At 39.7% G+C, this 26,523-nt stretch overlaps 1 protein-coding gene across 10 annotated transcripts in view; it reads right to left on the bottom strand.

The window, feature by feature from the left end:
- The window catches only part of KCTD3 (potassium channel tetramerization domain containing 3), a 72,774-nt gene that overhangs the window by 8,523 nt on the left and 37,728 nt on the right, over positions 1-26,523 (bottom strand). For all 10 annotated transcript variants that reach the window (XM_055581879.1, XM_055581877.1, XM_055581878.1 and 7 more), the window contains 6 exons: positions 22,099-22,214; positions 10,312-10,399; positions 10,077-10,193; positions 8,043-8,213; positions 4,021-4,176; positions 185-281 (listed from right to left, as the gene is read on the bottom strand). In XM_055581879.1, coding sequence (XP_055437854.1) covers positions 185-281; positions 4,021-4,176; positions 8,043-8,213; positions 10,077-10,193; positions 10,312-10,399; positions 22,099-22,214 — 745 coding nt within the window. The remainder of the gene's footprint in view (positions 1-184; positions 282-4,020; positions 4,177-8,042; positions 8,214-10,076; positions 10,194-10,311; positions 10,400-22,098; positions 22,215-26,523) is intronic.

Below are 26,523 nucleotides of genomic sequence, written 5' to 3'. Positions count from 1 at the left end.
GTGTGAAAATAAACATATGATCTGGCTCTTTTAATTTTTCCTGTAGGATAGAGTCCTTAGAATTACCTCCTCCTTTAAAAGATATTACAGGTTCTTCTCCCTGCTCACTTTTACCACTGTCAATTACTTCCCCTTTTGTAAGACAAATGTTGACTTCTGAACATAGAATAAAGTAAAGTGTTACCTTTTCCCAGTAGATGACAGTCTTACAAACAGTTTATTAGTGATGGGAACAACTTTCTGGATAAACACCTGTTGATCATCTCGCTCTCCAAAAGGTCCTTGATCAGAAAACAGAAAACACTGATATAAGTTTAAGTTGATGTTTTTTCCAATTTTTTAGATTTCTAATGCCTGGAACAAAAGCACTCAATAAATATGTCAATGCTACACCTTTCAGTTACACAATGTTATGTGTCAATTATGTCTCAATAAAGTTGGAAAAAAAAACTTTGTTGTCAAAACTGTAAACTTTCAGTGTCTATCATCACAGTGGGAAGTGGGTTCACAGGGCAACTGTTAAAACTGACAACACTGAGCAGTTCTCGCTCTAAAAATACTAAGACCGGTTGTACAATTCCCATAAGCAGCTTACATTTTTTAAAGATAACTATTTTGAAGTCTTTACTGTGGGTGCATATTCATTTAATAGTTTCATGCATAAACAATTCTCATGTACTCCTTACATTCCACCAGTTCTGCCTATACAGGTGATCTAGAAGGCACATTAACGAACAGGTCCTATAGAACTATTAAAAGTATGGTGGGTATAACACATATACATTACCGATTGTTTCAAATGGATCTTTACGGAAAAGAATCTACTTCTGTGAAGATTCTGTGTGTGTATATATGGTGTGTTATGGTGTATGGAGAAACTGATATAATTTTATATACCTTTTGCTAAAATCAGAGCCTTTCGGTAGAAACATGCTATACTATTTCCTGACGAATGCCATCAAAACCACTCTCAGAATCTAAGAACATCAGCCCCTTTCCAGCTTCAAAGTTATTTTCAGGTTGATTATTAGCAACTATGGAAAAAAAGTATTTCAAGTTTCAAATGTGTATAGCCATCATGGCTTCTAATTTTTTAAAAAAAGTGGTATTTGGAGATGGTATCACTTCAGTTCAGTTCAGTTCAGTCACTCAGTCGTGTCCGACTCTTTGCGACCCCATGAATCGCAGCACGCCAGGACTCCCTGTCCATCACCAACTCCCGGAGTTCACCCAGACTCACGTCCATTGAGTCAGTGATGCCATCCAGCCATTTCATCCTCTGTCATCCCCTTCTCCTCCTGCCCCCAATCCCTCCCAGCATCAGAGTTTTTTCCAATGAGTCTATTCTTCACATGAGGCGGCCAAAGTACTGGAGTTTCAGCTTCATTCCTTCCAAAGAAATCCCAGGGCTGATCTCCTTCAGAATGGACTGGTTGGATCTCCTTGCAATCCAAGGGACTCTCAAGAGTCTTCTCCAACACCACAGTTCAAAAGCATCAATTCTTCGGCGCTCAGCTTTCTTCACAGTCCAACTCTCACATCCATACATGACTACTGGAAAAACCATAGCCTTGACTAGATGGACCTTTGTTGGCAAAGTAATATCTCTGCTTTTTAATATTCTGTCTAGGTTGGTCATAACTTTCCTTCCAAAGAGTAAGCATCTTTTAATTTCATGGCTGCAGTCACCATCTGCAGTGATTTTGGAGCCCAAAAAGATAAAGTTTGACACTGTTTCCATTGTTTCCCCATCTATTTCCCATGAAGTGATGGGACTGGATGCCATGATTTTCGTTTTCTGAATGTTGAGCTTTAAGCCAACTTTTTCACTCTCCTCTTTCACTTTCATCAAGAGGCTTTTGAGTTCCTCTTCACTTTCTGCCATAAGGGTGGTGTCATCTGAATATCTGAGGTTATTGAGATTTCTCCCGGCAATCTTGATTCCAGCTTGTGTTTCTTCCAGTCCAGCGTTTCTCATGATGTACTCTGCATAGAAGTTAAATAAGCAGGGTGACAGTATACAGCCTTGACGTACTCCTTTTCCTATTTGGAACCAGTCTGTTGTTCCATGTCCAGTTCTAATTGTTGCTTCCTCACCTGCATACAGATTTCTCAAGAGGCAGATCAGGTGGTCTGGTATTCCCATCTCTTTCAGAATTTTCCACAGTTTATTGTGATCCACACAGTCAAAGGCTTTGGCATAGTCAATAAAGCAGAAATAGATGTTTTTCTGGAACTCTCTTGCTTTTTCGATGATCCAGTGGATGTTGGCAATTTGATCTCTGGTTCCTCTGCCTTTTCTAAAACCAGCTTGAACATCAGGAAGTTCACGGTTCACATATTGCTGAAGCCTGGCTTGGAGAATTTTGAGCATTACTTTACTAGCTTGTGAGATTAGTGCAACTGTGCGGTAGTTTGAGCATTCTTGGGCATTGCCTTTCTTTGGGATTGGAATGAAAACTGACCTTTTCCAGTCCTGTGGCCACTGCTGAGTTTCCCAAATTTGCTGGCATATTGAGTGCAGCACTTTCACAGCATCATCTTTCAGGATTTGAAAGAGCTCAACTGGAATTCCATCACCTCCACTAGCTTTGTTCATAGTGATGCTTTCTAAGGCCCACTTGACTTCACATTCCAGGATGTCTGCCTCTAGGTCACTGATCACACCATCGTGATTATCTGGGTCATGAAGATCTTTTTTGTACAGTTCTTCTGTGTATTCTTGCCATCTCTTCTTAATATCTTCTGCTTCTGTTAGGTCCATACCATTTCTGTCCTTTATCGAGCCCATCTTTGCATGAAATGTTCCCTTGGTATCTCTAATTCTCTTGAAGAGATCTCTAGTCTTTCCCATTCTGTTGTTTTCCTCTATTTCTTTGCATTGATCGCTGAGGAAGGCTTTCTTATCTCTTCTTGCTATTCTTTGGAACTCTGCATTCAGATGCTTATATCTTTCCTTTTCTCCTTTGCTTTTCACTTCTCTTCTTTTCACAGCTATTTGTAAGGCCTCCCCAGACAACCATTTTGCTTTTTTGCATTTCTTTTCCATGGGGATGGTCTTGATCCCTGTATCCTGTACAATGTCACGAACCTCATTCCATAGTTCATCAGGCACTCTATCTATCAGATCTAGGCCCTTAAATCTATTTCTCACTTCCACTGTATAATCATAAGGGATTTGATTTAGGTCATACCTGAATGGTCTAGTAGTTTTCCCTACTTCCTTCAATTTCAGTCTGAATTTGGGAATAAGGAGTTCATGATCTGAGCCACAGTCAGCTCCTGGTCTTGTTTTTGCTGACTGTATAGAGCTTCTCCATATTTAGCTGCTTAGGAAATGCTAATAAAGATGAAAAATCTGCTCTCAACTTTTTAACAACTAAAAATAATTCCATAATACATATCTTGCTGAGCTTATGATGGGGTTATGACTTACAATACTGAAAATACCATTAAGTCAAAACTGCATTTAGTACTAAACATCACAGCTTAGCCTAGCCTACAGTAAATGTGCTCAGAACACTTACATTAGCCTTCAGGTGGGCAAAGCCATCTAACACAAAACCTATTTTATGATAAAGTGTTGAACACCTCATGTAATTTACTGAATACTGAAAGTGAGAAAGAGAATGGCTGTGTGCATGCAGACTGATTCCAAGCATATCACTTGTTTACCCTTGTGGTCATGGGGCTGACTGGGAACTTACCAGGCCTGCTGCTGCTGCCCAGCATCACGGAGGAATATGGTACCACACATCCCTAGCCCGGGAAAAGATCAAACTTCAAAGTACTGGTTCTACTGAATGACTGTCACACTTTTGTACCATCATAAAGTCAAAAAATATCATCTGTATAATTTTTTGACTTTAGAGAACTTAATCAGAAAAACACACTAAGCTTCTGTTTTAAATAAGTTTAAAAGTGAAAATGAAGAATTTATATTTACAACTCTTTTTTAGGTTCCTACTACCAATAATACACTTCTTCAGCACTGCCTTCATAGTACTTGAGAATGACCACCTATGTCGTTCCCAGAGGAGTAGCTTCCGTGGCTTTCCGTCTCCTCCAGAGACAGGATCTTGAACGATGCTAAAGGAGTAGAACCCGGCTGAGTAGAGATCATTCCTCTGAATCGTGTTACTGTCCATGTCCGGACATGATTATTATCTGCACAAACTAGGAGAGAAAGAGAACACACAAGAGTTTTTAAATACAGATTGTAAGAGCACCAACAGCATCACGTTTATGAATTCATTTTAACTTTTTTCACTATGATCTACAATAAGTAGATCACAGCACATTCTGAGTGACAAAACAACTTACTTATCTTAAAAATCATACTTAAATTTGTACCTAGCCAACAAAAATGAGATAACAGAATATGGTTTACCTTGCTGCAAATATAAGGTATATAAGTTAATCTACAGATCCTTATAAAAGTAGCCTATAGGGTATAGATTTAGAAAAGGTTAAAAAAAAAAGTGTATGTAAAAAAAATGTTGAATATTTTCTGTTCTGTTGGTAAACTACACTGTAGACAAGTTGCCTACTTTATTTTTTCCAACCATATAAACGGTTTCTGCTTATGTTACTCAAATATCAAACAATTAAGACCAGGAGTTACTGAAAATTTACTAGCACAAATGACATTTGTTCCAAAACTTGCTGCTCATTTAGTTACATCACGGAAAACTAAGATTTCAATACTAAAGTTGAGAATTATTTTTATATATGAGGCTGTATTTAAGAAACTTATTCCAATTAGCTTAATTTATTTTTCCATAGTAATAATATTAAGCAGGTATATACTGAGATATCTCTGAATAAGTAATCTGTTTCTGTTGGTTTTGTCAGAATAGATACCTTATTAAAATATATAAACAACTATAATATTAATGCAAGAACTGTACTTTTGTGGCATGCTTTAATTAAAAAATTTACTAACTTGTCTTTTATTATATATATAGCATTATATATAGCATCAGTATATACTATCAAATCATCCAAAATTTCTTTTATACACACATTTCCTCCTGGATAGGTGTCACAGTTGCACATTTTAAACAGAAGTTTAGAAATTTAATTTTAGCAAACAGCAATAAGAATAAAAAGTGTACATATTATACAGCAAAATTCTCAATTCTCGGAATACTAGTTTTCTAGTGAAAAAGAAGACATTTAGTTCTAGGCTATAATCAACTTCATGGGAAATAATTTCCTGATTTCATTATTAAACTTAAGGGGATTCAGATAAATAACTGAATTATTTTTAGCTGATTCAAAAATGCAATTATGAAATTTGTTAGTATGAATAATCATCATACATTTATAACATTGAAACTAATCATTTACAATGTTGTAAAGTAATCATTTACAACATTGAAACTAACACTAAGAGAAACAGAATGTCATTACATATACGTGCATATCCACCAGGTGGCAGAGTAATACAGTTGAGTACATATAAAATACCCCAGATTTTTGGCTAAACTGGATATTCTTCTTGACAAATTTAAATTTCAAACCTATACAGGTATTTGTTACAAAGCAAACTTCACCAAGTAATTCTTAGACATCACATCCAACACTAACATCATTACCATCAAAACAGTATTAACTGCTCTTTAGTGCATACTGTCATTTAAATATCAAAATGGTCTAGCAAGGAATAGTCTATTTTTCTCACAGGGTCATATTGTGTCGTTTCATTCGTTTATTCACAAGAAATACGCTAAGTGCTGAGGACAGGGTGGAGAACAAAAGTTTCTGCTGCTGTAGAAACCTGTATTCTAAAAGAGGGAGAGAGAGAGAGAGAAGAAAGCAACAGTCTGTGAAGAAAACAAATGGATACTGACAGCAAAAGCTGACTGGACAGAGGTCTGGATAGGTTAGACCGAGTGGCCAAGGAGGCCTCATAAGGAGGAGTTTGAAGTGGGACTTGAATGTCAAGGAGAGGCAGCCAAACAAATTTCTAGGAAATTTTCTTTTCAAATGAAAAGAAGAAGGTCAGATGTTCTAAGGCATTTTCAAGAAATAGAAGAGCCAATGAGCTAGGGTACCATGCGCAATAAGAAAAGTGACAAGGGAGGCTGAGAGAAGAGACCCGAAAGCTAAGCAGGATCCAGAATAGGAAGCGCCATATTAAGTTATTTATTCTACATACAACAGGAAGCCATCGGCAAGTCAGATCTGGTTTGCATTTCTAAAGATATTTCTGCCTGTTGTGTGGAACGTGAACCATAGAGAGGCAAGACAGAAACAGAGAAAAAACTGAGAAGCTCAGCAACCCAGGGGAGAAATGCTGACTTGAGCTACCAGGTTGGCAGCAATGGACACACAGTGAAGTACTCAGACGTATGATATATGCTACAGCAAAGAAACGGGAGTTAGTGATGGATTCCACATAGGAGGCAGGGAGGTGACAGAAAGGGAGCAATCAAGCCTGATTCCTAGATTTTCAGCTTGGGTATAAATGATTCGTGATACTGTGTAATAAGATGGCTTTTGAGAGAGAAATCAAAAGTACCATTTTATCCACCAGCTTAATTTAGAGATGCCTCTTAAACCTACAACCAAATCCTAAGGACAAGCACTGTATACACAAGTCTGGAAGTCTGTGGATGGTCACAGGTGGAAGGAAAGTCTGGAAGTCACTGGCATATAGATGACAGCATTCAAATCACCAGGGAAAGAAAGTACAGACAAATAAGAATAGAGAATCTAGAAAAAGATTTAAGGCAAACCAACACTTCGTAACTGGGCAAAAGAGGAAGACCCAGCCATACAGAGCAAGAAAGACTCCTCAGTGAGGCAGATGTTAGATGAGTACTGCTTTATAAAAGATTTAAAGAAGAGATTGTTGCGGGAACGCATCATTACATCCAAAACAGTGAGACATTCGATAAAAGCAGTCATCCATCCATCTGCCCTTCTACCCATCATCCATCCATATATGGACAAGGTATTTCAGCTCCATTTGATGTTTAATTAGAGAAAGATGCATCACCTTTTTATATTAGGTAGTCTTCATATAAACAAAAGTTGATATATGAAAATAATGTTTATAAAAATTTAAATTAGGCAGGAACTGATCTACAAAAGATTTAATGCAAAATTGTTTTATAAATGCAAACGCTACTGATATACCTGACAATTCAATTTTTGTAAGGTCTTTCAGAAATTGTCTATCATATACAGTAATTTCACAGTGGAATTTTACTTTTTGATCATTTTATGTTGTGTCATCCTAATTTTGCTTTAAAATCTGTAACTATTTTTTTAAATATTAAATTTGTATCTAAAATTTTTAAAAATCTATGACTATATAGAATAGAAAGTCCCTCAATCATGTCCAACTCTTTGCGACCCCATGGACTATACAGTCCATGGAACTCTCCAGGCCAGAACACTGGAATGGGGAGCCTTTCCCTTTCTCCAGGGGATCTCCCCAACCCAGGGATCGAACCCAAGTCTCCCACATTGTAGCCAGACTCTTTACCAACTTTACCAACTAAGCCATGGGGGAAGCCCTCTATGACTATGAAAAACAATAAACCCACAAATGTTATTTTCTTCACACTTTTTTACACATTTTCTAATTTTTAACATTAGTAGTTGATGTTAGACTACCAACATTCTACTAACTTTAGCATTAAACCTTAAGACAATACAACCAAATTTATATTAAATTCATATAAATTTCTCTAATAAAAAAATTCTTCTTAACAGGACTGAGAAATTTTCTGAAGTAAAACATGCCATAAGAACAAACTATTAAAATAGAGAGTAAATAAAGGATACAATACCTTCTAAATTTATGTATACTACAGCCAGACAAGATCAAAGAAAATCATGATATTTTCACAGTATTAAGAGATAATCACAGTATTTCTTATTAAACTTTTCTACCATTTTTTTGGTATGCCTATACATAAAACACTGCTTTTGTATTCTTTTAATTTATAGGAGTCTAGAAAATTATACCCCAGGCAAGGTTTCATATGAGGCAGCCCACCTTACCAATACCAATAAAATCATTTCACCTGATACCAGATGCTTCTCTGACAGCATGATTTTTGTGACAGGACTTCGATGAACAGTGAATGTCTGAAAAAGCTGAGGGCCTGACCCAACCGTCTCTGGGTGCTGCACAATGACGCGTACTGCGCCAGAACTCGTACCATAGGCAATCTCGATCCAGTTACCACTGACACCTACACAAAATCAAAAGTGGAAAGGTGAAATGATAGAAGATGATCAACAGAAAGCTGCCCTTGCAAGTGTTCTCTGTGACAGAAGAGGCAGAGCTGGATTCAGCACTTGTATCAGCCCAAATCCCGCTCGGCGCAGAAATCTGAAGACTTCTCTGACCGTCTTAATGCCTTACTTCCTTTATAAATCGCTTCCTAACACTCACTCCACTGTACTAAGTGTTAGATTCTACCACAGCAACTGTAACCCCCCAGTTCTCTATCTACCGCTACTCTTTATTGATGAGACTGAATCATAATCATTTTAGATTTAAAACACCTTACAGAGTGCCTTGCCTGAGACAGTAGGTACTCATTAACTGCTTAAAGAATAAATCTGATATGCTAAGAACACCACTGATACAGCACAGGATTCCAAAAGTAATGCTCCATATGACTTCTAGCTTAGAATGACCACCTGTGTTACTTCTGCTACAACATTAAACCTTCTCTTTGAGTAATCAAGTACTGTAATTATTTGTACATATACAAGTAATATGCTCTTCAGCAGTTTCAAAACTGTTAACTAGGGAACAAATATACCCATCACACTGCTGACATCACACTTACCTATGCTGTCTCTTTTAATTATGTACAAGTAGTGCATCATGTTAGGTTCGTGTGTGGATTTTTTCTCAAACAGGTGCCCAGATTCCATCACATATTTAAAGACAGAATGGAGTTCAGGGATAGATAGCCTTTCAAAGCTTCACAGAGAACCTCTTAATAGCTATTGTTTCTGATCAACCCAAAAATATTTGAATCAAGGGAGAAAGGGCAGGCTATAGAAAACACTTCTCAAAATTTAAGGCAACTACACCCTCATGTCTTAAAAGAAGATACTGCCACCACAAAAGAAATTTTTTTCTCCCTTTTAATTTGCGGGGGCAGGGGGAGCATACTTCATTCTAGAGCAGGGGTCAGCAAACTTTCTGTAAAAGGCTGAATAGCAAACAGTTTAAACTTTGCATGCCAAACTGTCTCCGTGACAACCACTCAATTCTGACACAGGTGCACAAAAGCAGCCAAAGACAATACATAAAACTATCAATGAAAAGAACATGGTTTGCTGACTTCTGTTCTGGAGCAATATAGTTTAAATTCTACCATAATTTCAATAAAAATCATCTGTGTATGCCGGAATATTTTTCTTTCATACAGAAGATAATGATTTCTTAAATCATTCAATAATATGATTCTACACAAGTAATATATTCAACCTATTAATATTACTGGCCACATGTAAATATTTCCTAGAATTCCTTTCATTACAGATAAATTTTCAGTTCCCCATTTATGTTTATCCTTCACTGTAGAATACAAAAATTCTTAATAATTCACAGAAGTAGTTTGTTAATTTCACTGTAATGGCCTCTGAAAGAGAAGTTATGGGTACTGATATTTTCCAAAACTTAAATTTGAAATTTCCCAGAGAAATAAGCTCATTTTCCAATAGAGATTAATAGTCTAAAAGCTTCTGTTGTTGTTGTTGTTAAAAAGATAAAGCTCTTAATTTCAAAATGAAATCAGCGATCATAGGAAGGTAAATGTGCAGGTAAGTTTTAAAAATAATTTTAGTTATTATTATCATAAAAATTAACAATACAATTCAGAAGAAGGAAAGTTCTAATTCTCTACCCCAGAGTATGTTTATTGGTCATGTTTGACCTCAATCTAAAACCAAACATCAACTTCAGACTAAAAGAGACGAAATCCTAGCACTGCAGCTTACCAAAACAAAGGACCAGATCCGTATTAGAATAAACCAATGAATAAACATACATAAAATAACATCCATAGTTCATAATAATTTTGATATGCACTAACTTGTTTTGGGTGTGAGGTAAACACTCAGAGCAGTAATAGCATCATTTGAGGAATCATGATAAAGTTCAGTTACAAGAAGATCATTATCCTTCATTCGCAATGGGAACTTCTGCATATCTAAAAAGTAAAAACAGTATGAAAATAAATGGTAAATCTAAAACTTAAGTTAGTATCTTCTTGTTTTCATTTAAAAAGTCATTCTAAACAGAGCCATGCTAAGTGCCCGACCACTTACCTATATAGTATATTGACCCATTGCTGCATCCCAGCAGAAGGAACGAGCCAGCCGTGTCGTAACTGGTTATAGGAACAACGTCTTGAACCTGATGTAGTGAGAATACTGTTAGATGTCAGATGTTAATTACAATCTGTGTTTTCTGCTCAATTTCCTCAAATTTTTTATTCAGTAAAGAAGATACTTAATTAGGTCTTAGAACATGGACTTTCTTTACACACACACACATCCATGCGGAATTCTGAAGAACCACCAATATAGTCCCCTTTAAAGCTTTTTTCTAAAAAAAAAACAAACAAACAAAAAACGTATTTCCAACAGCAGCACTTTCCTTTCAGAATTCAGCTGGGTAATCTCCATTTTCTGCACATGACCATGAGGTTAGAGCACATATTAGGACTGGAAAACTAAGTCTGACCCAGGCCCCTTTCTCCCTTCTCTCTCTCAAGTAAGAGATGAAATGACCTGCCCAGTTAGAATCATAAAACAGATCAGCCAACTTCAAGACAGTACTTGCTCCCTTGATACACCGTCATTTCTTCGAAAAGGCAGCATTCTCTATCTCCCCCTGAAGACTTCACCTCTACATCCTAGGAAACGGCCAATCAAGTTCTCAGATGCTTTTGTTTTTTCAAGCACTAGAATAAAAAAATCAGTTTTCCAAGCAAATCAGGCTAATTACAAATTAATGAATGCTTATGTTTGTGCTAAGAGAAAAGCAAAGGGCATGATTTTTACTATAAAACAAAACGAAAACCAGAAAGTCTGAGTACTGGCAGTAAGATCAAATTGAATCATCCTTATGTACAGCCAGACTAGGCATGCATGTGAAACCTTACACACTCAACATTCACATTATACACTTTTTATGTACTAGATATTATCCAGGTGAACAGGTACTGGAATGGATAAGGGATGTGAAATGCTACTTCTGCACCACAGGCGCTTTGAAACTCATGGGCAAGAAAGAAAAAAGACAATTACAATGTGACAGGCACTAAAATAGGATGTGCAATACAACCCTGGAGAAAGAAAGGATTCCTGTTTCAACTCTAGTCCAGAGAGAAGGACAAAGATCAAGGAAAAGTTCAAAAAGGAAGTAACACTTGAAAACAAAACAAATAAATAACTAGGAGTTAGGCAGAGAAAGGGAAAAACACACATCTGAAGAACAGCAAATACAGCATAGAATTTATGCCAATTCTAACTAAAAACCAAATTTAAAAACAGCTACATCTTGGAAATAATGACTCCTATAAGCTGTTCATGTTCACAGCCCTAAATTCTGTGTGTACTTTCTGGTGTCATGCTTGGTTATAAGTCACACTAGCACTATCTCTGCAGAGATTTGATGGCCACTCTCAACCCCAGGTCAGGTTTCTGTTTCATCAGAGCCAAAAGCTTCAGAGGCAGGTAGTCACTGAGAACTCTTTGGTGATGAGTCAAGAGGTCTGAAGAAAGGAGGGGAGGCTGTTTCACTGATGTATTTTCTTATATCAATTGTATCTTTTTAGTTCACATACTTCAGAAAGTGCTTCAGTTCTACCCCAAAGTCTTCACAGTCAGAGGATAGGGGTAGGTAAGGCCATGAAATTTCTCTCTCTCTAGACCATTTTTCAATGAAAGGCTGGCAGCAGCCTGGAGCTTTCCCCGGCACATCCCAGACAGACACTTGATCTACTTTTCTCTGGAAGGGTGGGCACCAGGATTAGAGCCTTCCTAATCCTGGAGCAGTGACGGATTTCCCCTTAAGCTCTAAAATCACTGCTGATGCTGACTGCAGCCATGAAATTAGAAGAAAACTGCTTCTTGACAGGAAAGCTATGACAAACCTAGACAGTGTGTTAAAAAGCAAAGACATCACTTTGCTGACAAAGGTTCATATAGTCAAGGCTACGGTCTTTCTAGTAGTCATGTACAGATGTGAGAGCTGGACAATAAAGAAAGCTGAGCACCAAAGAATTGATGGTTTTGAACTGCGGTGTTAGAGAAGACTCTTGAGAGTCCTTTGGAAAGCAAAGAGATCAAACCAATCAATCTTAAAGGAAATCAACCCTGAATACCCTTTGGAATGACTGATGCTGAAGCTGAAGCTCCAATAACTTTGGCCACCTGATGGGAACAGCTGATTCATTGGAAAAGACCCTGATGCTGAGAAAGACTGAGGGGAAGAGGCGAAGAGGGCAATAGAAGATGAGATGGTTGGATGGCATCACTGATTCAAGCGACATGAACCTGGGCAAACTCCAGGAGGCAGTGAGGGACAGGGAAGCCTGGCATGCTACAGTCCCTGAGGTTGCAAAAAATCACATGACTTGGTGTCTGAACACCACCACCACCTCCTTCCCTGCACCCCGACCAAGTCCTGCTCTTCTCATGTCCACCTCTCAGCACAAGGAGAACAGAGAAAGCAGAGGACATGTGAAGTTAGGTTACAGAGGAGGTGGTACCAAGATCTCTCCCAGCGTAAGCAAGGAGGCAGTCATTTTGCGGCCTTCTCTTCTTTACCCCAATAACTTCATGGCAAGAACCTGAGAAACCACACTGATCAGTACATGTGATCCCATCATGGTGATCACAAACCTAAGGTAGAAGTGAGTTTTCTCTCCTAAGGTAGTTCAGTGATTATCATTAATGTCTATGTAAAAATTTAAATGATTTACATTTTGAAAATAATCAGTCTATCTTCCCAAGCAATACAAGGCCCCTTAAATCTTGTAACCACAATCTCTACCTGGATAATCATTTGTTAACAAAATGTTTTAACTCTCCTCCATTACTTTTTAAATACTTAGATTCACCAACATATCGAGAAATGCCTTTGCTAGTAATGTTTGCAGTATTCCACTCCTTCCTCTTCTAAATAAAATAAGCTTATCAAAGGGCATTTCTTCAGCAGTCCTTCCACTGAGGGTTGTAAGTGACAAACTCTTTCTGTATTATATGAAAACATCCCTCATTCATGTCTGAATGACAGTTTTGCTGAATGTAAAGTTCTAAGTTGAAACTTATTTCCTCAACTAACTCGAGAATAGCCTACTGTCTTCTGGCTTCTACTGTTGCTCAACAAAGAATCTGTTTTACATCTAGCTAGAGAGTAATGCTCAAAATTCTCCAAGCCATGCTTCAGCAATACATGAACAGTGAACTTCCAGATGTTCAAGCTGGTTTTAAAAGGCAGAGGAACCAGAGATCAAATTGCCAACATCTGCTGGATCATGGAAAAAGCAAGAGAGTTCCAGAAAAACATCTACTTCTGCTTTATGCTTTATGCTTTATATGCTAAAGCCTTTGACTGTGTGGATCACAATAAACTGTGGAAAATTCTGAAAGAGATGGGAATACCAGACCACCTGATCTGCCTCTTGAGAAATCTGTATGCAGGTCAGGAAGCAACAGTTAGAACTGGACATGGAACAACAGACTGGTTCCAAATAGGAAAAGGAGTACGTCAAGGCTGCATATTGTCACCCTGCTTATTTAACTTATATGCAGAATACATCATGAGAAACGCTGGGCTGGAAGAAGCACAAGCTGGAATCAAGATTGCCGGGAGAAATATTCAATAACCTCAGATATGCAGATGACATTACCCTTATGGCAGAAAGTGAAGAGGAACTAAAAAGCCTCTTGATGAAAGTGAAAGAGGAGAGTGAAAAAGTTGGCTTAAAGCTCAACATTCAGAAAATGAAGATCATGGCATCTGGTCCCATCACTTCAGGGCAAATAGATGGGGAAACAGTGGAAATAGTGTCAGACTTTATTTTTCTGGGCTCCAAAATCACTGCAGATGGAGATTGCAGCCATGAAATTAAAAGATGCTTACTCCTTGGAAGAAAAGTTATGACCAACCTAGATAACACATTCAAAAGCAGAGACATTACTTTGCCAACAAAGGTCCATGTAGTCAAGGCTATGGTTTTTCCAGTAGTCATGTATGGATATGAGAGTTGGACTGTGAAGAAAGCTGAGTGCTAAAGAATTGATGCTTTTGAACTGTGGTGTTGGAGAAGACTCTTGAGAGTCCCTTGCACAGCAAGGAGATCCAACCAGTCCATTCTAAAGGAGATCAGTCCTGGGTGTTCTTTGGAAGGAATGATGCTAAAGCTGAAACTCCAGTACTTTAGCCACCTCATGCGAAGAGCTGACTCATTGGAAAAGACTCTGATGCTGGGAGGGATTGGGGGCAGGAGGAAAAGGGGACGACAGAGGATGAGATGGGAGGATGGCATCCCCGACTCGACGGACATGAGTTTGAGTGAACTCCGGGAGTTGGTGATGGACAGGGAGGCCTGGAGTGCTGCAATTCATGGGGTCACAAAGAGTCGGACACGACTGAGCGACTGAACTGAACTGAGAGTGTATCTGGGAGCTTCCCTGATGGCTCAGACAGTAAATAATTGCCTGCAAGGCAGGAGACACAGGTTCAATCCCTGGATTGGGAAGATCCCCTGAAGGTTAAATGGCAACCGACTACCGTATTCTTGCCTGGAGAATTTCATGGACAGAGGAGCCTAGCGGGTTACAGTCCAAGGGGTTGCAAAGAGTCAGACACAACTGAGCGATTCATTCTCTCTCTCTCACACACACACACACAACGTACCTGTCAGTAATCTATGGACACCTTTTGATATTTTTATCTTCTATTACATCACAATGTATATATTTGATTTTACTCAGCCTTGATGTATTTCTTTAATCAACACGATCAAGCCTTTCTTTCATTCTCCAAAATTGTTAGCAATTATCTTTTCTAAATCCCATCCACTATTCCCTTCATTTCTTCTTTTCATATTTTCTACTAACTTTCTGCTTCACTGTGAATGATTCTCTCAGATGCGTCCAGCAATCCACTGTCTTTTTATTTGTCCTTCTGTTTAACACATTAAGTCCGCAGTCCCCAACCTTTCTGGCATCAGGGACCAGTTTTGTGGAAGACAATTCTTCCACAGACTAGGGCTGGTGGGAGGGATGGAGAGAGACAGCTTTGGGATGATTCAAGCAAATGTGCACGTTACTCCTAATCCAAACGCACCACTGATCTGACAAGAGGTATGGGTCTGCAGCCTGGACACTGGGGACCCCTGCACTGAGTATGAGTTTTGTTTTGAATTTTCAATGGCTTTCAAATTTCTACTGTTTTATTTTGTTTCTTTTCTGACTGTTCCTATTTATTGTAGTCTAGTCCTTCGTCTTTCTCATTAAATAATTTGAAATTTATTCAGAAGTACCTAATTGTTCAATTATTTTCAGCTCTAAGGTACATTTGTACTCCAACTGCCTACATTTTATGACTTCCCCTCATTTGCTTTCATGTGTAGTTTACAAATTTGGGGAGGTTATGGGCTCACTTGGAAAAGGCAATGGTACCCCACCCCAGTACTCTTGCCTGGAAAATCCCATGGATGGAGGAGCCTGGTAGGCTGCAGTCCATGGGGTCGCTGAGGGTGGGACACGACTGAGCGACTTCACTTTCACTTTTCACTTTCATGCACTGGAGAAGCAAATGGCAACCCACTCCAGTGTTCTTGCCTGGAGAATCCCAGGGATAGGGGAGCCTGGTGGGCTGCCGTCTATGGGGTCGCACAGAGTCAGACATGACTGAAGTGACTTAGCATGGGCTCACTTTCAGTAGAAATATTTATTTCGTGAAGCCCTGTGTGCCATATCTTGTTTGGTTTCATGTCCATCCCTAGAAATGTAAATGACCCTAGACCAGTTCTATAAATTTCTCAAATTGGAATTCCCAAAGCACAAAGACTTATCTTTGTGCTTTCAAGTCATGTATTTGTACTCCTAATATGATTGTGGCCTCAATTTCTCATTGATGGTTTTCTCCTGCACTACCTTTCCCAATCCAAGATATGGAACATATATCAAGATTTCTTATTCCAAAATTATTAAGCAAAATGTTCCCAGTCTTCTTCTCAGGGACTGAGGCAGATTATTAAAGCTTCAGCTTTTTGCAGGAGGCTGGATTTACATGCTCCCCTGAAGCCATGCCTCCTGGTCCTGGTGGAATCCCAGAATCCAGAGCCTTGACTTTGATATGGGGTATGCAAATATGTATAAAGAAACAAATAACAAATATAATTCAATACCTGATATTAATAGAATATATACTATTTTAGTATTTTTACCCAATATTTCTGTATGTCAGTATTGGGGGGGCTAGTGTCAGCTGATTTAGCATTGTTACTGTAAATCCCGATGGTTCAGCAAGTAAAGAATCTGCCTGCAATGCAGGAGATGCAGGTTCGATCCCTGAGTTGGGAAGGTCCCCTGGAGGAGGAAACAGCAACCCACTCCAGTATTCTTGCCTAGAAAAATCCCAAGGACAAAGGAGCCTGATGGACTACAGTCCACAGGGTCACAGAGAGCCTGACACGACTGAGCACACACACATGCACTAAAAATCCTAAGCAAGCAAGACAGACTCAGGGTAGTGATCAGTACACAACAGACATCCAGGTGGCAAGTCTCCTCGCCAGTGACAGCTAATTCAGCTGTGTTGCTGTAAATCCCAAGTCAGAAATACAACCTACTTGGGATAGTGTTCAGGACACAATAGGCACCCAAATGCCAGTCCTCTCTCCAATGAATTCTGGCCCTAAGATGCCAATTCCCACCTTATTCCTAACTTGCTGCTGCTGCTAAGTCGCTTCAGTCGTGTCCGACTCTGCAACCCCAGAGACAGCAGCCCACCAGGCTCCCCCGTCCCTGGGATTCTCCAGACAAGAACTCTGGAGTGGGTTGCCATTTCCTTCTCCAATGCATGAAAGTGAAAAGTGAAAGGGAAGTCGCTTAGTTGTGTCCGACTCCTAGCAACCTCATGGACTGCAGCCCACCAGGCCCCTCTGCCCATGGGATTTTCCAGGCAAGAGTACTGGAGTGGGGTGCCATTGCCTTCTCCGGAGGGCTCACAAACCTGTTACAAATACAAAAAAACAAGACAGCCAACCCAAGTAAGCAAACTGTACTTGCGACATGAGTGCTGCAAGTGCATCAGACCACAAGAAGAGAAGCGAAATCAAGCAAGCCTCCCGAACTCTAGTCCAGCACAGCCCTCAGACCACAGCAATTCACTTTCATTCTCCAGTAAGCCAACATTTCCTCCTCAAGTTTGCCCTCCACTGTTCAGTTAGGTTATGACTCAGATGACCTAGGTGACTTCGGCTGACGAGTCTAGTCTTTCAGAATGAACAGAGTTTTCTGATCCTTTAGGAATCAGGATACACAATGACTTTCCAGGACTGACTTCCAAAACTGTCTTTCAATATGAGAGTGAAACATGTAATACGTTTCTAATATGCATCTACATTTAAACTTGAATGACTGGGGAAATAAGTCCTAAAACTGCTATTCTGCCATGTAACTCAGCCTAGGCTACCTATTTGAAACACTCCTTATTACTAACCTTCTTTAATCTAAAGAGGAATTAAGGATAAAATTGAAATGTTTCTTTTAAAACATAATTTCCCTTTTTCTTACTCAAGCCAGATACAATGCACATGTAACACTTTCATTAGCATTTTACTGAAGCTCTCCTTGCGCACGCGTTTGTATGTTTTGTGTGTTTAGTCGCTCAGTCGTGCCTAACTCTTTGCGACCCCATGGACTGTAGCCCGCCAGTCTTGCTGTCCATGGAATTCTCCAGGCAAGAATACTTGAGTGGGTTACCATTTCCTCCTCCAGGGGGTCTTCCTGACCCAAGGATCTCAAGTCTCTTATGTCTCCTGCACTGGCAGGCAGATTCTTTACCGTCTGAGCCACCAGGGAAGAGCTACAGTAAGAAACTGCTACACCTAAATACCACCATGGCTTTCAGGCTTAAAAACACTTGCTCTCAGGCTTGCTCATGTGACTCAAATATTTCAAATCAATCTTGATTATACAGCTGGAGTCAGGAACTACACCGGTTGTCCTGTGTACTTCTGTGTTAGTCCTGGGCAGAACTGTGGCTATAGGCCAGATGAGAGCCTGCTCATCCTTGCCACAGCAGTCAGCCCCAGGTCAGAACTGTCTGTTGAGATTCTCAGATCAGACACTGAGATTTCATGACATATTAGCTCGGTCCTGCACACCAAAATAAAAATAAATCATCTATCTAGGTTATAAGTTACAAGGCTTGTTTGCTGCATGAATGTTCAACTTACCCCAGGTCTTCCTGAAATGTGATAACAAACCTACTTTGTCAGCTATGGTTTTCAACTCATGCATGTACCAAACAAGAAGCAACAGGTTATACCCATGGGACTAAAAGCTTAACAAGTATCCACGTTGAGGACACCAGTATAGTTTCAGGGATCTCAAAAATATGAAAAATTTTATATGCAGTTGTGACATTAGAAAAAAACAAAAAAGGTGATAAAGACACATGTTCCTTTAGGAACTGAAATGCACCTCACCACTTTTATGGCACAGATAGCACCACTTCTCCAAGCCATTGAAAGCTCAGACTTGACATATTAGCCAAGTAACCCACCTGAGAGCAGACCTTCCATAAATCGTTAAAATCCATGTTCCTCTTTACAGGAATAGCACCAGCTGAAGAATCCCTCCTCCTCAATTTTAGATCAACCTAGATCAGTCCTTTCCCACACTCCCTGGCCCATCACTTTTATGGTAACACCTTTATGATGCCTTTTCTGTGCCTATATGGAAGGTCCTATATGAATCAGCTCAGTCACTAGCGAGGAGACTTGACACCTCTTGTGTCCTGACCACTAACTGCCCTGAGTATGTCATATTCGCTTGCTTAGGATTTTCAGTGCATGTGTGTGTGCTCAGTCGTGTCACGCTTTATGACTCTGTTGATTGTAGCCCACTAGGCTCCTTTGTCGGAGAAGGCAATGGCACCCCACTCCAGTACTTTTGCCTGGAAAATCCCGTGGACGGAGGAGTCTGGTGGGCTGCAGTCCATGGGGTCGCTAGAGTCGGACACGACTGAGCGACTTCCCTTTCACTTTTCACTTTCATGCATTGGAGAAGGAAATGGCAACCCACTCCAGAGTTCTTGCCTGGAGAATCCCAGGGATGGGGGAGCCTGGTGGGCTGCGTCTCTGGGGTCACACCGAGTCGGACATAACTGAAGCGACTTAGCAGCAGCAGCAGGCTCCTTCGTCCTTGGGATTTTCCAGGCAAGAATCCTGGAGTGGGTTGCCGTTTCCTCCTCCAGGGTACCTTCCCAACCCAGGGATCGAACCTGCGTCTCCTCCATTGCAGGCAGATGATTTACAGTAACAACGCTAAATCAGCTGACACTAGCCCCACCTAATCTTAGCTAGTATCTTTTTTCTACAACCATGATTTCCATGTCTTCACCTAGAATGAAATTTAATTTTCCCTGATGGTAATCTTTTTCATTGGAAGTCACTCATTCTCTCACCACTTCCCTGCCATCTTTTGTTGCTATTCAGTGGCTAAATAGTGTCTGACTCTTTGCGACCCCATGAACAGCAGCACACGCCAGGATTCCCTGTCCTTCCCTATCTCCCAGAGTTTGCTCAAAACTCATGTCCATTGAGATGGTGATGTTATCTAACCATCTCATCCTCTGTCGTCCCCTTCTTCTCCTGCCCTCAATCTTTCCCAGCACCAGGATCTTTTCTGATGAGCTGGCTTTTCTCATCAGGTGGCCAAAGTATTGGCACTTGTTAGGCCCTGCCATAAGATCTCAAGGACATCCCTGCACAAGCTCAACCCAAGCATGACCTTCAATTACCCTCTCTCTGCCCCAACTGCAGCTTCCAGATCAACCTATCACCTTTGCTAAGGAGCTGGGCATCTGATCAGCTGGCTTTTTGTCCCATTCTCTATCACTATCCTGGTACCTACATGTCCACCCTGATGACCTTCACAGTTCTCTGACCCCTATTTCAACTACTTTCACCTTTAAGTCAGTCCAACATATGATTTAAATGACTACATCACCGAGAACTGCTCCAACTCCAAAATCTTTACTTCAGCCTTTGACAACAACTTCCTGTCTGTACCATTTCCACTCCTTTCAAGTCATCAACCTGCTCTACCTTCCCTCTAGTCCCTAGAATCCTTGCACCCTCCTTTGCTTACCTGGTACTCCATTACAATTTTACAATTTCAACTGCTTTGCCATTTTATGTTTTCTCTCCCCTTTGTGTGTCATACCTATTTAATTACATCTTCAATCCTGAATCAAGCCAACACTGTTTTCTCTTGCTCTTGTTCCCTCCCAGTTCTGAGGATTAAGGAGGAAACTCATATAACTGTACCAACCAGGTCCCTTATAAGGATTTATAATCTCTGCAATCCCTGAAACATACTTCCATGTCTTTCTCCTCCACAGAACTCCTTCCTGACTCTTCTGTCACAGAGAAAGAAGCCTCTCTTCTCTATTGGGTCTACTATGTCCTAGACACTATGTACATATACTCCTGACTTCTATGGGACTAGCAACATCTCCATTCTTTCCATCTTTAAATGCTTTCTCTGCCAACTCCCTTCTCTAACAAGCATGCTCAAGTTTCTAAAACCCTAGAGAAAAAAATAAAGCACTGAATATCTTTTCCTCCATCTAGCCTTGATCCTTAAACTATCACTTCATTTCTCTGCTCTACTTCACCATCAAACTTTTAAAAGACATGCTAAATTTGCTGTCTCTAATCTCTGATCTTTTAATTTCTCAATTCCTGCAATCTGTCTCCCCACCACAACCTAACTTTGCAAATGATATTCTACCACCAAAACCAACGCCATTTCTCAATTGCACCATATGTGTCCCTTTAGCTCTTCATTTCCTATCCTGTTCCCTTAAAAAGCTAATGTTCCCCAGGATTTTAGTTCTGGCTTTTCTTTACAGATACCCTTTCAGTGGAAAATCTTATCAATTCTTATCTTTCAGTTACCACAGGTTGCGGTTTCTAAATGTTTTTTTCTAGCCCTTTCTTCTTTCCTAAATTCCAAAGGGGTACTACCAACTGTTTCCTGAGCTCCTATATTCGGATACCTACAGGAATCGCAAAAGAAACATATTTAATCATTCTAATTATTCCTCACACTATGCACCAGCATATATGCTTCTCTCACTCCATTCCCTTTCAGTTTAAAATATTACCAGCCACCCAACTGTCAAAATTAGAAAGCCATCTCTCTTCTTTAATTTTCTACATCTAATCAGATACCAATCCTTATTGTTTTAGGATGGCTTACAAAATGTTTTCCAAATAGTCTCATCTTTACAGTCTACTCACTCTGGCTGAATCTCTGTTTCTTTTGCTAGATACCTTCCCTGATCTCCAGTCCACTTTTCGTATTAGCTATTACTGTTATCTTTCTAAACTATGGATCTGATCAAATCACTCTCTGCTTAAAGTTCTTTAATTTTCTCCTCTCCTTCAGAATAAGGTATTAACTTTTCTTTAGTCTTACATCCTTTTTGTTCCTCTCAAGTACCTGAGACCATTTAGCTAATTGTCCTCTATTTTTCTACAGAACTGTGCTTCTACTCAGGAGATGAAGTTTATCTGAACTACTACTATTCCCAAGGCATAACACTTAAAACATTTCAAGGCAATAAAGAAATATCAAGTCACAGTATAAAAACCCACTCATTTTCCAAAGTGACTTAAGATTCTTGAATATATAGTCAGACTTGTATCCAGAAGCTAATTTACCACTAAATATATTCAATATACTATATAATCAAAACAGAGACAATATGAATTCCACCAGAACAAAGCACGTGCACAATCAGCACAAGCTTCAGAAGTAATCTCATTTCTGTGACACGCATTAGTCAAAACTAACCTGCCAGTGCTGGGTGACGGCATTCCACACTCCCACTTTCCCTGTATGACTCGTGGCCACCAACTGGTTACCGATAAAGAAGAGAGCATCGACAGGAACACCAAGGCTGAATACTCCTTAAATGATAATAAAAAAGAGAGGTTAATCAATCACCATCTTTCAATTAATCAAAACTCAGCCTAAAAACATCTTAAAGGTATCTCATTTCTACAAATTATGTGCCAGACATTCTGGGAACCAGAAATAAGAAACTTTAAGCTCTTAAACAGCAGGTAAAAGTTTGCCCCAAGTAATCTTACTCTGATTGAACAGCTTGTTATCTGAAGCTGTGGCTCCCAAACCTAGCTGCTGTTGTTCAGTGGCTCTAGCGTGTCCAACTCTACAACCTCATGGGCTGCAGCACGCCAGGTTTCCCTGTCTTTCACCATCTCCCAGAGCTTGCAAAAGCTCATGTCTACTGAGTCAGTGATGCCATCCACCAATCTCATCGTCTGTCACCCCCTTCTCCTGCCTTCAATCTTTCCCAGAATCAGGGTCTTTTCTAATGAGTTGGCTCTTTACACCAAGTGGCCAAAGTAATGGAGCTTCAGTATCAGTCTTTCCAGTGAGTATTCAGGGTTGATTCCCCTTAGGATTAACTGGTTTGATCTCCTTGCTGTCCAAGGGACTCTCAAAAGTCTTCGCCAGCACCATAGTTCAAAGGCATCAATTCTTCAGTGCTCAGCCTTTTTTATTGTCCCGCTCTCACATCCATACATGACTAGCTGACCATCAAAACAACTGGGTAGATTTAAAGTGAACACAATAAAATAGCAAGGATCCTGGGATTCATGCTAGACACACTAAATGAGAAAACCCACTGCCTTTGTATAAAATCCATAGAAGCTTTAGCTGCAGCCCGCTCACAGACCTGATATTTGAGAATCACTGATCTGAAGACACAGACTTGGCAACCCAACTATCCACAATGTATCTAGAAATCTGAAAATAAGCAAACAAGAAAAAAGAAACAGCAAGTAGTCATGCTGTGTGCAAAGTAAACATTCAGGCCTTTATCAGAGCTTATTTTAAACCTCTCATCTGCCAATACTGCAGATTTCAATTTAATTCACTCCAAAGACACTATACTAGGCCATGGGATTAAAATACATGAAATGATGGATAAACAACAAGGATTTGCTGTATAGTACAAGGAACTATATTCAATATCTTGGCAGTAACCTGTAATGGAAAATAATCAAAAACAAAAAAATACATATAGAGGACTGCCCCAATAGTCCAGTGGTTAAGAATCCACCTGCCAATGCAGGGGATATAGGCTGGATCACTGGTCTGGGAGGATTCAGCATGCTGGAGCAACTAAACCACACACCACAACTACTGAGCCCAACCACCCTAGAGCCCATGCTCTGCAACAAGAGAAACCACCAAAAATAAGCCCACACATCACAAGAAAAAGTAGCCCCTGCTCACCGCAGCTAGAGAAAGACAGCATGCAGCAACAAAGACCCAGCATAGCCAAAAATAATTTTTTTAAAAAGAATATATACATATTATCTATCTCCGAATTACTTTGCTGTAGAACTGAAGCTAACACAATATTGCAAATCAACTATACTTCAATAAAAAAGCAAATAAATATGAGAAAATAATATCTTACTAGGTACTTGTGATTTAAAAGAGAAAAAAACAAACAAACAAAAAACCAACAACCAATTATGACATAATGCAACAAAAGGATGCACAGAGTAATAACCAGAAGAATAAAAGAGAGTTCCTAGGAAAAAAGTTTTCAGAATATTTCTTAGAAAAGAAGCCCTCTGAGTTGGGTTTTTAAAAAGGTGAAAACCTGTGGCGGATTCATTTTGATATTTGGCAAAACTAATACAGTTATGTAAAGTTTAAAAATAAAATAAAATTAAAAAAATAATAAATAAATAAAAAATAAAAAAAAATAAAAAGGTGAAAACAAGTTCCTCAAACCGGGGGATTTGGAATGGGTAAGCCCAGGGAATGTGAGAAAGGGGGAGAGGAGATACAGGTGAGGAAGGACTTTGTAAGGAGAGCTCACATTAACAGCAAAAGAACCACAACTGCCCCGGCTAACCTTGGTCTCCTATGTGTGGCACTGCACAGCTGTCTCTCTTTAGCTGAGCACTACACCTGCATAGCGTATTCAAAAGCAGAGACATTACTTTGCCAACAAAGGTCCGTCTAGTCAAGGCTATGGTTTTTCCTGTGGTCATGTATGGATGTGAGAGTTGGACTGTGAAGAAGGCTGAGCACCAAAGAATTGATGCTTTTGAACTGTGGTGTTGGAGAAGACTCTTGAGAGTCCCTTGGACTGCAAGGGGATCCAACCAGTGCATTCTGAAGGAGATCAGCCCTGGGATTTCTTTGGAAGGAATAATGCTAAAGCTGAAACTCCAGTACTTTGGCCACCTCATGCAAAGAGTTGACTCATTGGAAAAGACTCTGATGCTGGGAGGGATTTGGGGCAGGAGGAGAAGGGGAGGACAGAGTATGAGATGGCTGGATGGCATCACTGACTCGATGGACGTGAGTCTGAGTGAACTCCGGGAGTTGGTGATGGACAGGGAGGCCTGGCATGCTGCAATTCATGGAGTCGCAAAGAGTCAGACATGACTGAGCAACTGAACTGAAGTGAACACCTACAGTCAGAAGATTATGTATTGGAATCCTGGCTCTGAAAGTACCTTTGCCACTTTTCGGGTTACTTATCTGATCGATAAAACAGGGTCTATGCTCAATGTCTCAAGGCTCACTTTTACTTTAAAAATGCTATAATTCAATTTTGACATTTAAATAGTATTATCTTAATTATTTGAAAAGCATCTTATGAAAAGTATCTTTTTATCTAACCATAAGTCTCATTATAAAATAAGTCTAAATAAGTCTCATTATAGAATACCATTTTATATGGCTCTTTAGCTGTTTCGAGTATCAGATTTTTTTTATTTTTAAAAAGGTAACTAATATGTGACACGGAGAAGGCAATGGCACCCACTCCAGTACTCTTGCCTGGAAAATCCCATGGATGGAGGAACCTGGTAGGCTGCAGTCCATGGGGTCGCTAAGAGTCTGACACGACTGAGCGACTTCACTTTCACTTTTCATTTTCATGCATTGGAGAAGGAAATGGCAACCCACTCCAGTGTTCTTGCCTGGAGAATCCCAGGGACGGGGGAGCCTGGTGGGCTGCCGTCTATGGGGTCGCACAGAGTCAGAAACGACTCTAGTAACTTAGCAGAGAGAATATGTGACAACAAGAACAATTTTCTCAGCATGTAGCTGAGAAAAACAAGGATTCACAAGGCTTTGAAGAACTCATGGGAAGAAACAAAACAATTAAATGTAACTGCAATGTGTTAAAAGCATAAGCCAGAAAAGGTAACTGATTTCTTTTGAATTTTATATCAATGAGGGGTATTTCTCTTTCTGTTCAGAACTGTACTACATATGAGACCAGGCCAGTGGCAATAAACAACACCTTGAAAATTCTCAACCAATCTTGAAAAAGCCAGGCATCTCGCAAGGAATAAAAATGATATAAACTTGACAAAAATGAAAAACAAATCCGGAAAGTATAGCCAAGAATGTCTTCCATATACACAGCTTAACTTTTATGTACTTATAAATACATATTTATACACGTGAATAGATCACCTCAGCCCAACCCGTCAACCAGAAAAACCAGAGCAAAATAAAACAAAGCCTCCACACAAAGCTAAGCTCTTTCATCAAAACTGGTTGAGAAACAAACTTGCCACTTCAGAGCACAGTGTAACCATCTCACATGCAATTGCAGGGGTTCTCATGCATGAGTACTTTAGTTTTGATGCTAGACAATTTTTCAGAACATGTTAAGATACCTATATTCAATAATATAGGCTATGTGAAAGGTAGAAATAAAAACTGGAAAACTAACAAACACTGATTACTTGAGAGAAGAGTGAGATTCTGGGAAATCAAGGAAGACATTCTGAACGATCTCAAGAAATTTAAAGTGTCATCCCTGACCCTTTCTTAGACTCAACAATCCTGACTGCTATCCACAAAGAAGACACTGTAAGTAATGACAAGTTCTCGTCTTAAGGGAGCCTCCTGGTAAAACACTGCGTATAGCAGCAAGCCAGCAGTACTGTCTGATACAAGTTACAACGAAGGAATTCAGCCTCTAAGTGAGCTCTATCATGGATACACCAGCTCTCAAATTTTCTTTGGATAGTTTTGTCAAGTTCTGAAGAATATTTGTAACAACAAATGATCTCTTTTACAGGGTGTGAACAAATTACTATGTATTATCTCAGTAAGTAGCTAGCAAGTCAGCCTTTGGGGGAAAAAAAAGGCAAGGCATAAAATCTTCACTTACTGGCATGTTACAACTGGCAACTTGTAAAAACA

The sequence above is a fragment of the Bubalus kerabau genome, chromosome 5 (assembly GCF_029407905.1).
Source record: "Bubalus kerabau isolate K-KA32 ecotype Philippines breed swamp buffalo chromosome 5, PCC_UOA_SB_1v2, whole genome shotgun sequence".
Taxonomy (NCBI): Eukaryota; Metazoa; Chordata; class Mammalia; order Artiodactyla; family Bovidae; genus Bubalus; species Bubalus kerabau.
Note: the sequence above shows the minus strand (reverse complement) of the source record. Positions and strands in the feature narration are given on the sequence as shown.